Raw genomic sequence first — 14,538 nt, forward strand, 5'->3', positions numbered from 1 at the left:
TATTCATGCAGTAGAGAACATTTATTAAGTATGAAGGAACATTTATTAATAATATGGATCACAATTTAAGTAAGCAAGACATTTAACATGCATTAGAAATTAAACATCATGTATCCACCAACATGTAATAATTAAGGAAACACGTAAAATATGCATGATTTAATGCATAACAGAAATATGCATGATTATGTGCAATGCATAACCACTTTATTATCTTTCATTAAAGTTTTCTTTTCCATATGCATGCCTTATTAAATACATACAATTTAAGTTCATCTTTTTAATTATGCATAACAGAAATATGCATGATTATGTGCAATGCATAACCACTTTATTATCTTTCATTAAAGTTTTCTTTTTCATATGTATGCCTTATTAAATGCATACAATTTAAGTTCATTTTTTTAATTACCGTTGCCCACGGATATACCAAACGGGTAAAATTTTTTGAGGTCAAGTAGGGTTCCCAGGGTAACTTAACATACAAGTTGTATTTTATTACTGGGTTCCAAACTTATCCATTAACTGAATCACCTTCGGAACATTAGACCTCCACATCTAATGTCGGGACACTAAGGACCTCTACATCCATTAGTGTCATTTTCTTGGTATACCAAAACAATAACTGTGTCGAACACACCACTCCATGTCAAGTGGCGGACTCTCCCTAAAACCGTGGCTAGGAGAAAGAACCTCAATATCGGGTTCAGGGGTAATAAGTAAAGCATAAAGAGTTTTTTTTATCCTCGTGGTCCCTCAAAACCGAATCTCTAAGATGCTTATTCTTTCGATGGGAGATCTCAGATCGTATATTACACTGTTCTTATTCATTATCTTTTTATTAAGCCAATTATTAAGTTTTGCAATTTAGCGTGCAAAAACAAAGGCAAAAGCTCGCATCTACCTCTGCGAGAGTCATTACGGGACCATCGCTTGTAGAAAAGTATAGAACAGTGTAAACACAATGCAATAAAAATAAATATGATTTTTACAATGTATTTAAAAGTAAGTAAAGAAGGAACACCCAATGCTCGAGGCTCTTCAGGCTTGCGATGATTCACTTGGATCATCGATGCACCATATGCAAGAATTATACCATAATGCATTACTTCTAAATGCTTCTCAATGCACACTCATTAATGCCATTTAAAGATGTGCTTAAACTATAATATGCATGAACATGAATTTACAACTTTATATTCATTGATGCTTTCCTTGATGCATACATTCAAAACAATTTCATACTTCTAATCATCACACATAATCATATCCAAATAAACATCATGTGCACATTTTTATCAAGTGCATATGCAACTCTCAATGCACTGTTTCACTCTAGAACAAACATATGCACATAAACATGTGGCTACTTATGCAACTATACATATGCAACATAATCTAAAATTTCAGATTTGCACACATGTAACCAATACTGCATTTGAATATTGATAGCGCAAAATTAGTCAATCATAAGCATGCGAAAATTACTTTCTAGCCTGCACATAGTTGAGGTTTTCACAAGGGCAAAAATCTGGAAATTTACCAAGGTAGCATATAATAAATAATTTTTTTGTAAAAGCAATAATCCAGCACCCTTAATATGTTTTTTTTTAAAGGGTTCACACCTAGCCGACCCAGTCGGCTGGGGTTCCCAGCAAGCCCAGCTGACTTGAGTCAGCTGGGTTGGGTCTGACCAACCCTATTAGGCCTGTCCTAGTCCTGCCCAAGGGCCGTACTGGGCTCGGCAGGTTGTTAACCAGCCGGGCTGGCCGAGTTAGCCCAGCCGACCCTGTCGGCTGGGCCTGACAGCCCATGCACAGGCCCCAGTCCACGCCTGTGTGCTGTCAGGGCTGAACAACCACCAACCAAGAAGAGAATATATATATATATATATATATATATATATATATATATATATATATATATATATATATATATATATATATATATATTGTAACTGTCACCCAGGGTCGGCTGGGTCTAGCCTGCAGCCAAACCACCCAGCCGCCCAGTCGGCTGGGGCTGACTGCTCCAAGGACTCAGCCGACTACAGGTCGGCTGGCCCAGCAGTAACCCCAAAACAGTATTAAAAAAATATATTTTTCTTTCTCTGTAAAGCTGCACTAAACACATTCATAAGTATGGACAACATTCAATTATCCATGCGTTTACAGATTTAAAACAACACTATGCATGCTTACACAGTTTTTTCCTATTCATGCCACTTGTACATGCATCCAATATCATATGCATATTATGAAATCACGTAGGAATCAAATTCACTATAAAACAGGTGTTAAAAGACTCACTTAACATGAAATAAATTTTTTTTTTGTTTAGAAAAACCATACACAATTTTTTTTTATATGAAAAGAACCGAAAATACCCATATAAAAGGGGATCTATGGATCCTCATTCGTGTATATTTGAGTGAACACATAGATTCACTCCTTAACCATGGATTTAGATCATGGTATAGCATGAGAATCGAATCGGTACTCAATTTCTCACTTATGTCAAAAGAAGAGACCCAGACCTTGCAAAAGATTGAAGAAAATATGAAAACAATGATGGAGAATGCTTGGATGGCTGGAGAAGAAGATATTCTTCTTCTTTCTCTTTTTCCCTTTTCTCTCTCTCTCCTTTTTTTCCCTCTTTCTCTTTCTCTTTTCTCTTCTCTCTCTCCCTTTTTTCTTTAAATAATGAGTGGGAGAGGAGGGTGACGCCCCCCCTTCTCCAACCCTCTCTAAGAGAGAGTTCTCAAAAGGTGGAACTCTCTCTCTTAGTTTCCTAATTTTTTGAAATACTACCAAATGTTGACTTTTCAAAACAAAAACTTTCAATTCTTTTAAAACTCTTTACCACGTTTCAATTGGCTCGCCTCGACCTTGTTGATGAGACCTGGGTCAAGCCCAGACCTCAAAGACACCAGTCTAGAAATTGAGCCTCAAATGATTTTTCTTTTAAACTTGGCCAAATTTTTGACAAAAAATCAAATTTAGCGAAGTATGAAAATACGCGATGTTACATTCCATTCTTAGAATCATAATACCTACATCCCTTTTGGTTATTGGCATACCAAAAGAATGCACAAGGAATAGCTCTAAGACAAATTTTGTCATTCTTATTGGTTAAAATAAAATATTTGCAACCAAACGTTCGTAATTTGGAATAATCAGGAGTGAGTTTAAAGAGTTTCTCAACAGGTGAAATATTGTATAAAGAAGAAGATAACATTCTGTTTATAAGATAGACAACAATCAAGACAATTTCTGCCTCAAAAACCTTAGGTACATGGCTAGTAATAAGCAAAGTTTTTGAAGTTTCAATAATGTGCATATGTTTTCTCTCAGCTAAGCCATTTTTTGTGGTGTGTGGGCAAGATCTTTGATGTGTGATGTCATGTGAGTTGAGATAATTTTTAAATTCATTTGATAAAAATTCTCCTATTGAATTAGTACAAAATATAGCAATATCATTTTCAAACCTATTTTTAATCAACTTATGAAGATTTTGAAAGTATGAAAACACTTCAGATTTATGTTTAAGGAAGTAAATCCAAGTATATCTAGTAAAGTCATCCAAAAAAATAACATAATGTGCATATCTACCTTTAGACAAAATTGATGTTGGACCCCAAACATCCGAATGAATTAACTCAAAAGGTTTAGATGAAATAAAGGTCCTATCATTAAATGATAATCTTTTGATTTTTCCAAGAATACAATCTTTCACAAGTAAAATCATTAATATTGCAAAAATTTTCCAAACTTGGAAAATATTGGATTTTAGATACATTTGGATGTCCTAAACTTCTATGCCACAAATTTAAATTAATTTTTTTGACATTACAACAAAAATCATCTTTCAGTATCTCCAAACAATCTATATAGTAGAGACATTCTTGACTGGTGATCCTACACCAAACATTCATTTTGAAGCGAAGGAGATATTACAACCATAATCAGATATTTGAGAGATGAATAAAAGGTTTAAATTTCATGGAATTTATCTAGTTTTTGAAATAAGAAATCTTTTGGAGTTTGAAAGATCTTTTTCAAAACTTACTATTTTTTTGATTTCAAGAGATGTACCATTGGCCATAAAAACTTTTGACACATTTGAGTTGTTATAACATTAAGATAAAATATCATGTATATATGTATACTTCAAACTATGATATATCATCCTCTAAGATTGAGACAAGGATTTGACTATTTTTATGGATGAGTCTTGAGGGTTGCCAACCATAGTCGTCTCCTTGTTCTCTTGAGGAGTTTCAACTGTAACCGCCTTATTTTTCATGTAGCTTTTGTCTTTCCTTATTCTTAGCTTAGGACACAAAGGTTTAATATGCCCCAGTTCATGACACCAATGACAAATGTCTTTTCTTTTGTCATATTCATTTCCTTGTCTCTCAAAGTGAGGTGGTCTATAAGTACGAGAATAGGCTCTAAGCCTTGAGATGGCCAAAACGGAATCATCTTCATTTTTGAAGATATGTTTCTTAAGACGATTTTTTTCCTTACTTAATTCCTCAATGATAATAGAGGAAACTTTTTCCCTATGAGAGAGAGTCGATTTGATTTCTTTAAATTCGAGTCTCAAGCTATTGATGAATTGATAAAAATGCTCTGCATCGATTTATTTTTGGCGAAGCTCAATATCTTCGGCACAATGCCACTTAGGCTTTAGAAGAGCCAACTCTTTCCCATAGGGAGGACAAATCATTGTAATGTTCTCTAATGCTTTTGTCCCCTTGTGTCATGGTTCAAACTTTATCTTGAAGATTGTACACATGTACAATATCTCTAAGAGAATACATATTTTTAAGGAATTTTCAAGCTTTGTTAACTTGCTTGAACTTATCAAGGCTAAAACATTTTTTAATGCCCACACTATTGATAAGCCAAAAACATAATCTCGACATGTCCCATTCTCCACTCTTTCTACTCTTTTTTATAATTAGCTATAGCTTTAGTGTTCTCTTCATCGGAAAGAGATAATTCTTTCTCATTTTTCACCTTAGTGAGGGTTAGTTTTGGTTTCGAATCGGATCCATCCACTAATCACCACAACCTTTTCCCTCATATGTGATACTTTATAATAGAAGCTCACGCAACATAGTATCATTAAGCTTAATGGGCATTATGCTGACATTATCTTTATCATCAATTTTTACAAGGGTTAAGAAGAATAGAAAGAAGAAAGAAGAGAGATAGAGAGTAGACAAGAAAAAGAACACAAACATTCCACTACAAATTTGGAGAAGATGCATCACCAAGAAGCACCAAAGAAGGATCACACAAACACTTGATAGAAGCCTTTCAAATGCACGACCACGATCACATATACTTGGATTTCAATCACCAACAACCTTTATCACCAAGCTCTGATACCATGTAATGAACCAGGTAACCTTCAATTACAAACCAAAGTGTCGACCAATATCAAGTGAACAACACACAAGTGTTCACTAAGGAACACACTCACAAAATCCACAAAAGGGCATATTAAAGAAGACTCACAATATAAATAGGAGCCGTTGGGGGCTTAGTCAACTTAGGTTGACTAAGTCCAAAACAAAAAGAAAAGAAAGAAAGAATAAATAAATATACATACATATGTACATATATACATGTACATATGTATACATGTATTATAGTATATACATAAATATATATATTTATATATGTAAATTTAACATCAACATGTTAATTTATCATTTCTAGGTTTGTCTTTTTCATAGTCTAAACAAAAACACATACTTTGGTTTGATGCATCAAGTTGTTACTAATCTTGAAGCTGGATGCTTATCCTTTGAATGTCATTGCTCTCAGATATCAATCTCATGATCAAGAGGCTTATTCTTGTCTGAACATTTTGATTGCTAGAGAGATGGAATCATGCTCATAAACATATAGAAGCATGCTTCTCTAATAATAGAGATCATACTTGCAAACGTGGTAGTTGTTAACAAATATAACAAGTAGCAATCAATATTATATGTACTTTAATAAAAATGATAAGATGGTTGCAACAAGAGAAAATGTAAACGAATGTGGCATAAAGCATTGGCCATCTGTCATTGAGTTAAAAGTACCTTTGGGTTTTATTGTTATGGAATGTCTGTTATTGGTTCTACATGTGCATATTGTGTGTCGGATGGAGGGAATGGGAGTCGAAGGAAGTCTTATGGTTAGATGGCAGAAACTCAAGGGTGATAGCATCACAAAATTTAGAGTAAGATCATGAAAATAAGAAGTGCAGGTGGAATGTAGATTCAAGAAAAAACATGCAATAGCATTTGAAACGAGAATCAATATTTTTGATAACCAATTATTGTGCCTTTTTTATTTTGAACAAGAATATTGACAATGAGAAATCAGTGTTATATGTCAAGATGATAAACGTGACAAGCAGTCACACCAAGTTACATAAGGCAGTTGCAAGTGTAAATGTTTAAGAAGCATCATACTTGTTCTAAAGTAATCCTAATTGCTGATAAAGTCCATAACCAAGAGATTAATCCCCTAGTACCTCTTTGGATGTATATGCAACTGATCCTTCCCTACTGTACCAGGATCTCTAGATATTTAGTGAATGTGCTTGTTCAGAACTGGGCTTTTACATGGAAAGTAAAAATTAGTTTTGAGTGTAACCTATATCCTATGTCACATGGATACTCCAATTTGGCCCATATTGTGCCCCCTTATATACTAGTCACATTGAAAACTTCATAAAAATGGCCGTAACCTAGCATCCACAGCTGTATCCATGTGACAGCCTATATCTGATCCTGATCCAAGTGTTGAATGCTAAGCTAGATTTGAGTCTGGATGCAACATGACTAACCTATATGGAAGAGATTACAGGGTCTCTCTGTGTTTTTTGTGAGTTCAATCTGAATTGGATTCATGTTGGACATTTGAGCCTTCTATGGATGCGTTATGATGGATGTATTTCGTTTTGTGTTTTTGAAAATTGATAGTGGTTGCTCATGGAAACAAAGTGTACTTATAGAAGGAATGCTTTGTGAACAGTTTCAAAAGACTACAGGGAACCATTTAAGCTTTCTCATGAGCAGCTTGTCTCTTTTGGCTTTTCTCTTCTCTCTCTCTGAGTTTGAAAGAGGCGTCATTTGAATGGAGCAAGCTCATTTCAGTATCTTTTTCCCATTGATGTCCTGAGTATAGTGGAATTTGATATTTTTTCTAACGTTCAAAATAGGTGCAAAGCGTCTGGTCCCAGTTGGACTTGGTGATGATGATCAATGCATCGAAGATGATTTTTCTGCGTGGTACACCATTATATGCTTACATTTCTGTTGCTTGCTGATCTGATGCGCTAATTCTCATGCTGAAACAGCTGCCTTTGTTAATTTTTGCCCTGGGAAGATGCAAGTCCTAAATTTCTTTTTGTTTTGCTGATTTCATTCATACAAGTAAATTACTCTGGTTTCTTATTCTAGGAGAGAGCTATTGTGGCCTGAACTGGACCAGTTGCTGCGTGATGAAGATGATGCTCCAGTTGCTTCTTATACTGCTTCTGTTCCAGAATACAGGCTCCTAATTCATGACTCAAATGATACAGTTTTGGAAGAAAGATTTTTGAGTATGACTAATGGAAATGCTTCACCTGATATCCACCATCCATGCAGGTAATTAAGGTTATATTTTCCTTGGATTAATATATATTCTCTTTTTCCTCTTCTTTGTTCTTCTTCAGCGATGCTGACAGTGGTGTTGTTTTGCCATCTCAAAGAGCCAATATAGCTGTTCAAAGAGAGCTTCATATGCCTGCTTCTGACCGATCCTGCATACATCTAGAGTTTGATATTGCAGGAACTGGGCCTACGTAAGTTGCATATTTCCTTCAGCCTCTATATGTTTTTCTTTATTGAGTTCTCCATATTCAAGAGGAAATATCTAAACCTTATATTTTAAGGAGAGCAAATTTTGGAATAGAGGTTGTGGTTTTACACCATCCGTTTTTGTGCTGGCTTTTCCTTCCTTTTAACAATGATCATGTTCCATCTCCAAATAAGTTTAGTGTCTTTATGTAACCATTTTATGGTAGTTAGCTTGCTTGCAATTATGGAAGAGATTTTCTAACTGCATAGCCTGACATTGCTTTATCTGAGAGAACCTGAGTATTAGTTGATCATCTCTACACTTACTGAAGCCACAACCAAGTATAAGGATTAAAAAAAGCTAGTCTACCTCAAGGTTGCCAAACTAGGAAGCGGAAGCGGAAGCGGGAAATGATACAAGAAGCGAGAAGCGAGGCATTTTAAAATTTATACGAAGCAGGAAGCGAAGTTTCAATTTAAAAGCGAAATATGAATAAAAAATGAAGCAATATGGAATCAAACAAAAAACAAAAAAAAAACTAAAATAAAATTCATCATTCCTAGATTTCATGATTTTTCTGTAAAAGAGTTAAATTTTTGTTAAAATCTAACAATGATGGTTACCAATTTAAAGAAAGTACATGGAAAGTGAGTGAAAGCGTGAGAGCAAATACATGAAAAAGATGAAAAGAAACGTGAGAAAAGCATATAGTATGCATAGACCATGTGTATGAGAAGCATAGAAGAAGCATGGGGGAATCAAGCTTCCCATGAAGTTTTGGAAGCGAGGAGTATCGCGCTTTCGAAGCGAGTTTCTGGGAAGCGAGCTTCCCACCTACCTAAGAAGTTTCCGGTAACTTTGGTCTACCTATATATGAATGTTCACTGTTTGGTTATAGCAAATTGACCAGGTGTGATGGGACATTGGTTTTCATGTCCTTTCTGGTAAGAAATCACTAGGATACTGCTGGTCTGCCATACTAGTGCACATAAAAAGGATAAACATAAAGATATTTAGAAGTCAAAATCTTGTGATCTAAAGAACTAAGAAGTTAGGCCATGTGAATACTATGATTACTATCTAGCTTATATCTTCAGGCTGAGAAACTGCACATATCAAGGAATTGTGGAGCTTGACTGATCAGAGCAATTCAAAATTACCCATAGGATCTCATCTCAGACAAGAGAAACATATGTGTAAAATCAACCAAAATTTGGAGTATCCCATCATCTGTCATTGTTATCCTAATTTCGATTTGATTGTTTCTTAACTGCTCTGAACCATGGATATCTGCTTCAATCTTGTTGATTCATTCTATGTCCTGTTTGATGATCAATCAAAATCCCTGCTTTGTCTGCCACCATCTTGGTAGTGTACTAGATAAATTTCCTTATGTGTATGAGCATGTCTGTCTCTCATGATTTATGTTCCTCTTTTACTAACCTCTCTTTGTAATGCCCTTCTGCACAAAGTCAGAGCCATTTTGAATAACAAGTTCTCTAGAATGTACTTAATGTATTAAGTTGAGCTGCCAAATCAGTGGGAAAAGTTTCTTGTTGGTGTTCATTGTTTTCTATGCAACCATTCTGAAGGTTGCAGACACATTTATTTGTGTGACATGTGCTTGTCCAGTTGGTCAATGATATTGGGCAGTTTTACTCCATTATCTCTATGGTGTGAGACAATTATCCTTGTATTTTTTATGGTAAAAATGTGCTCTTTGAGACTATTTTATGTAATACTTTTTTTTTGGATGATCTGTTGATTTTTAATCTGTTGATTTTTATACTCATCATCCTTGATTGCTTTGTAGAATCTGTACTTGTTTGAGGTCTTACTATTTTCTAGAACAATGTAAAATAATCTTTTGTCGTAGTCTCCCATCTTTTGATGAGTCAGCTCAACTGTACTGTTTAACTGTCTGCAACCTTCTCTCCAAAAAAAAAAAATCCGTGCATCCATTCTTATATGTGTTGTTGGTACTTGCAGGTTCATTGAGTGTAACTTAGATGTGTTGTACGTTTGTAGGGTTCTTGAATTACTGAAACTTGTATAGTTTATGTTGAAATTAAATACTGTCATTTTTTCATATCCTTTAATACAAAGCATGGTTTTCCCCAAAACAAGCACTTTTTCAAATCCCCGGAGAAAGACCCTTGCCAAGAAATAGCTAAGAATAATACTGGTGACTATGGTATGTATCTGTGCATGTGTGTGCACTAAGGATGCAACTTTGAATTTCTTCACAGGTATGAGACTGGAGACCATGTTGGTGTTTATGCGGAGAATTGCATTGAAACAATTGAAGAAGCAGGAGCTTTGTTAGGCCAGCCTTTGGATTTGGTATTTTCAATCCATGCAGACAATGAAGATGGCACAGCCCTTGGATGCTCAGTGCCACCTCCATTTCCAGTCCCATGCACTTTACGAACTGCGCTTGCCCGCTATGCAGATCTCTTGAATCCACCAAGAAAGGTGTGATGCATTTGAATTCAAGTGCATTATTTTCATTTGAATTGAAAGTATGCGACCTTTAATTCTGTTGTTTTAAACAGGCTGCTCTTGTTGCCTTGGCTGCCCATGCATCTGATCCAAATGAAGCTGATCGACTAAGATTCTTGTCATCTCCTGCAGGAAAGGTATGATAGTGACAGAATGATCAGAAACCTGCTTTCTATAGCATATATTGTATTATTTGCAGTGCTACTCTGGAACTGGAGCTTGACTTTTTCTGGGGACATTCTCTCATACTTAAGCATTCTCTTGGTCATGTCCTTCCTTTGCTGTTATCACAAAGAGATATTTTTCCAGGATGAGTATTCTCAATGGGTAGTTGGAAGCCAAAGGAGTCTTTTAGAAGTAATGGTAGAATTTCCATCAGCCAGACCCCCTCTTGGTGTTTTTTTCGCAGCAGTAGCCCCTCGTTTACAACCCAGATATTATTCGATTTCATCTTCACCGAGGTAAGCAATGATTTGTGGATGATATTGTCACAAGGTTTGGCAGTTGGATAGAATTTTTGTATATATCATGTGCCGTTTGTTGCAGATTTGCACCCTCAAGGATCCATGTCACATGTGCATTAGTATATGGACCGAGTCCAACAGGAAGGATTCATAGGGGTGTTTGTTCAACATGGATGAAGGTATGTATTTGTGTGTGTGTGTGTGTGTGGGTGTGGGGGGCTGTTCATGCGTCCTTGTATTGGATGAGTTCAAGATATACCGCATAGTGTACTATATACATTGAGCACAAGGTGGTGCAAACTGCAAAGCTACCATTCTTCTGACTTGAAAATCATTTCTGGCAGCATTCTGTGCCTTTAGAGACAAATCATGATTGTAGCTGGGCTCCGATTTTTGTAAGACAGTCGAACTTCAAGCTGCCATTGAATTCACTGACTCCAATTATTATGGTTGGCCCTGGTACTGGATTGGCACCCTTCAGAGGATTTCTGCAGGTTAGCTGATAATGCCCCACTCTGTCTTCTCTGCCTCTCTTTTTATGTTCTTTTTGGTGAGTAGGATGGAATCACCAACCAAATTCCTTTTCTGTTGTCTTTTTTACAGGAAAGATTGGCACTAAAAGAATCTGGAGTTGAACTTGGTCCTGCTATTCTTTTCTTTGGGTGCAGAAACCATAAAATGGTATCGTAACATGGAATTGGAAGAATGTCAAAATAGGAATTGAGACTTCTAAATTATGATTCGAAAGTATCCTGATAATGTGCACCTTGTACATCTTATTCCTATTGATTTTTTAACTGTTACTAAATGCATTAAAATTGAGAATTTGCTTTACTGGTGTAGTTCCGAGTCTTTTGACGGGGTCATCCTTTGTAGCATCTGCTACAGAGGATAGTTAAACAACCTATGTCACATGGGTGCGGGTGCGGGTGCGGGTGCGACACGGGTGCGGCACAATTTTAAAATTTTTGGACACGGGGACTCGGCAATATATATATATATATATATATATATATATATATATATATATATATATATATATATATATAATTTTATTTTATTTTTAAAATGCCACAGGTGTCTGTGCAGTCACAGACTGTGACTGTGCACAGGCACAGCACTGTGCACAGTGCACACTGCAAAGACTGTGCACTGTGCACAGGCACAGACTGTGCACTGTGCACAGGCACAGACTGTGCACAGTGCACACTGCAAAGACTGTGCACTGTGCACAGTCACAGACTGTGCACTGTGCACAGTCACATACTGTGCACACTGCAAAGACTGCACAGTCACAGTGCCTTTTTTATATATTTTTTTTAAATAAAAAATATAAAAAATTAGTTTTTTAGAGACATTTTTGGACTCGGTCAAAGTTGACCGAGTCCAAAATGTGGACGGACTCGGCCTGGACTCGTTGACCGAGTCCGACTCGGCGTTGACCGAGTCCGGGCCGAGTCCGAAGCCGCACCCGAGTCCGCACCCGTGTCGGGGCGTGTCGACTCGGGTGCGGCACCTCCTTAGCCGAGTCCGTGTGACATAGTAAACAACAGAAATGCTCCCTTAATAGCAGCAGTTATTAATAAAGAACAAAATTATCCATTTTTGTGAGCCAGAAAAATGTGGTTGGTATTAATGATTATGGGAAGAAGGATTGTTGTTCAACCAAAAAGCAACTCTTAAAACTTTCCTTCTTGAGCTCTGGTGTAAAACAAGAAATTTCAAAAGATTTGGAATGCTATAGTTTTATATCCTGACGAGTTACTTCTCAGGGCTGTGGACAATCTTTTATATATGGGTTAATATTTGGTGCTATTGAAGGCACAAAACTATTGAGCTGGAAATCATAGGTTCAGGATTTATTGACTCAATCTGACCAGATGGATGTGTACATGGTTTATTTGCTAAGGATCAAATCTTGGATCATGTTATTTCGATCTAAAAATATGATATTTTGAGTCATGAAATTTCAGCGCATTGTGGGCCATTGATTTTTGAAGCCCTTAAAAAGCCTGTTTACATGTCATAATCACACGATCCAGAACTCATTATCTACTAAACAAACCTTGTAGATCACATTCACAAGATCTGATCTACAAAAGAAACTAGAAAATATGAAAAAAGGTGATTTATACTCTAATAGTTCCATGCCTTCAATAGCGCCAGATATTAACCCTATATATATATATATTTCTTTTTTTCTTTTTTTCTTTCTTGAAGTATCATTGTGAATCAGCCTAAATCGGTCGATTTGTATCGTATCGGCCAGAAATCGATATGAAACCAAGCTGATTCGGTTTATTTTTTTTTAAATGGTTTAAATCTTTTAATATCTTGTGACGTGACATCTGCTGGTTAAAAATTGGCTGATTCAGTTCAGAATTGGAATCGGGCAATTCCTTGAATCGTTTTGAAAACCGATTCAGGGTCGATACTGATTCTGACAACATTGATTGAACAAGCAGTTATTCAATCCAAGGGCGTTATGTCTTCTACTGTGGTATGATCCCCTGTCATGCAGAAAAAAGAAAAAACTGTTTACTTATGAATTTCTTTGAAAAGCTGTTTGGGTGATTTTCCATAGGAGATTTATGTCATTACTATCAATTCTAATTATGTCATTCGGCTGTAAGATAACCCTTTTGCTCATAATTTTCTAAAGTTACTTTGCTTGTACAAGTTTTAAAAATTGACAGTATGGTCACTGATTTAGTCTATTGAAAGGAGAAATTGTGTCTTGTATTCAGTTGTAATCATCTTCCTGTGTAGGATTTCATTTATGAGGATGAGTTGAAGAACTTTGTTGAACAAGGGGTGCTGACAGAGCTGATTGTTGCTTTCTCTCGTGAAGGACCAACAAAGGAATATGTTCAACACAAGATGATGGATAAAGTAGTCTTTGAGACATCCCTTTCCTCCTCTTTTTTAGTATCATATTTTATTCTCTTGAAGTATTTCATAATAATCTAAAAAAATCCATGATACAGGCAGCTGATGTCTGGAATATAATCTCACGAAATGGATATATCTATGTCTGTGGTGATGCAAAAGGAATGGCAAGAGATGTTCATCGTACTTTACACACGATTTCCCAGGAGCAGGTATGAATTAGTAAATGCTGAACTCTTGTTTCTCTAGGGTTGTCTTTTGATTGATGAGAGGTGACCTTTCTGCCTCAGTATGTGTGACAGAGGCCATCAGATATCGTTTTGAATTGGTCGACAATCAATATAAAATTCTGTACATGAAAGTGGGCTGGTGATCACCATTATGAACATGGACAGCATCTGTTGCACACCAAGCTTGGAAGCCCTTGTGGCGTGCCGTCATTAGTTGGAAATAATTAGGTGTTGTTTCAAGTTTCATCCTTGGGAACTTAGTTAATTTAGAATGAAAACTAGAATTCAGCGTGACCAATCTTCTGAACCACTCTTTTTTGTTTCTTTCTATATTACCCTTTTCAGTATACTTAATGCTTTTCAACATTCACTCATGCTTGATAACTCCAAAGATTTTTTTTAGATCAATTCCAAAGATCTTCATGAAGTCATTCAAATTTTTTTCTTTTACGAGGACGACCATTTGTTACTCTTCTAGAATCTATTCCAATCTTAAGTCTTAACATTGCTTTTGCCACTTTAAATCCTGCTTCAGACCCAATACTTTATAGCATGTTACTAAAGATAAAATAATGTGCAACTTTCCTAAATGACGCCTGC

General features: G+C 36.0%; 1 protein-coding gene and 1 non-coding gene across 3 annotated transcripts in view; one reads left to right on the forward strand and one right to left on the reverse strand.

Moving 5' to 3' along the window:
- LOC149847851 (NADPH--cytochrome P450 reductase-like) overlaps positions 1-14,538 on the forward strand; it is a 31,091-nt gene that overhangs the window by 15,686 nt on the left and 867 nt on the right. For both annotated transcript variants that reach the window (XM_090004841.1, XM_090004890.1), the window contains exons 7-17: positions 7,231-7,300; positions 7,472-7,660; positions 7,765-7,857; positions 10,103-10,328; positions 10,409-10,492; positions 10,665-10,816; positions 10,902-10,998; positions 11,164-11,313; positions 11,423-11,500; positions 13,589-13,711; positions 13,807-13,920. In XM_090004841.1, the coding sequence (XP_089860967.1) occupies positions 7,231-7,300; positions 7,472-7,660; positions 7,765-7,857; positions 10,103-10,328; positions 10,409-10,492; positions 10,665-10,816; positions 10,902-10,998; positions 11,164-11,313; positions 11,423-11,500; positions 13,589-13,711; positions 13,807-13,920 (1,376 nt within the window). The remainder of the gene's footprint in view (positions 1-7,230; positions 7,301-7,471; positions 7,661-7,764; positions 7,858-10,102; positions 10,329-10,408; positions 10,493-10,664; positions 10,817-10,901; positions 10,999-11,163; positions 11,314-11,422; positions 11,501-13,588; positions 13,712-13,806; positions 13,921-14,538) is intronic.
- On the reverse strand, positions 11,907-12,046 carry LOC149847852 (small nucleolar RNA SNORA17). The gene has a single exon (XR_016426595.1). It is a non-coding gene; the product is annotated as a small nucleolar RNA SNORA17 (small nucleolar RNA).

The sequence above is a fragment of the Nuphar pumila genome, chromosome 1 (genome assembly GCF_984573655.1).
Source record: "Nuphar pumila chromosome 1, dmNupPumi1.hap1.1, whole genome shotgun sequence".
Taxonomy (NCBI): Eukaryota; Viridiplantae; Streptophyta; class Magnoliopsida; order Nymphaeales; family Nymphaeaceae; genus Nuphar; species Nuphar pumila.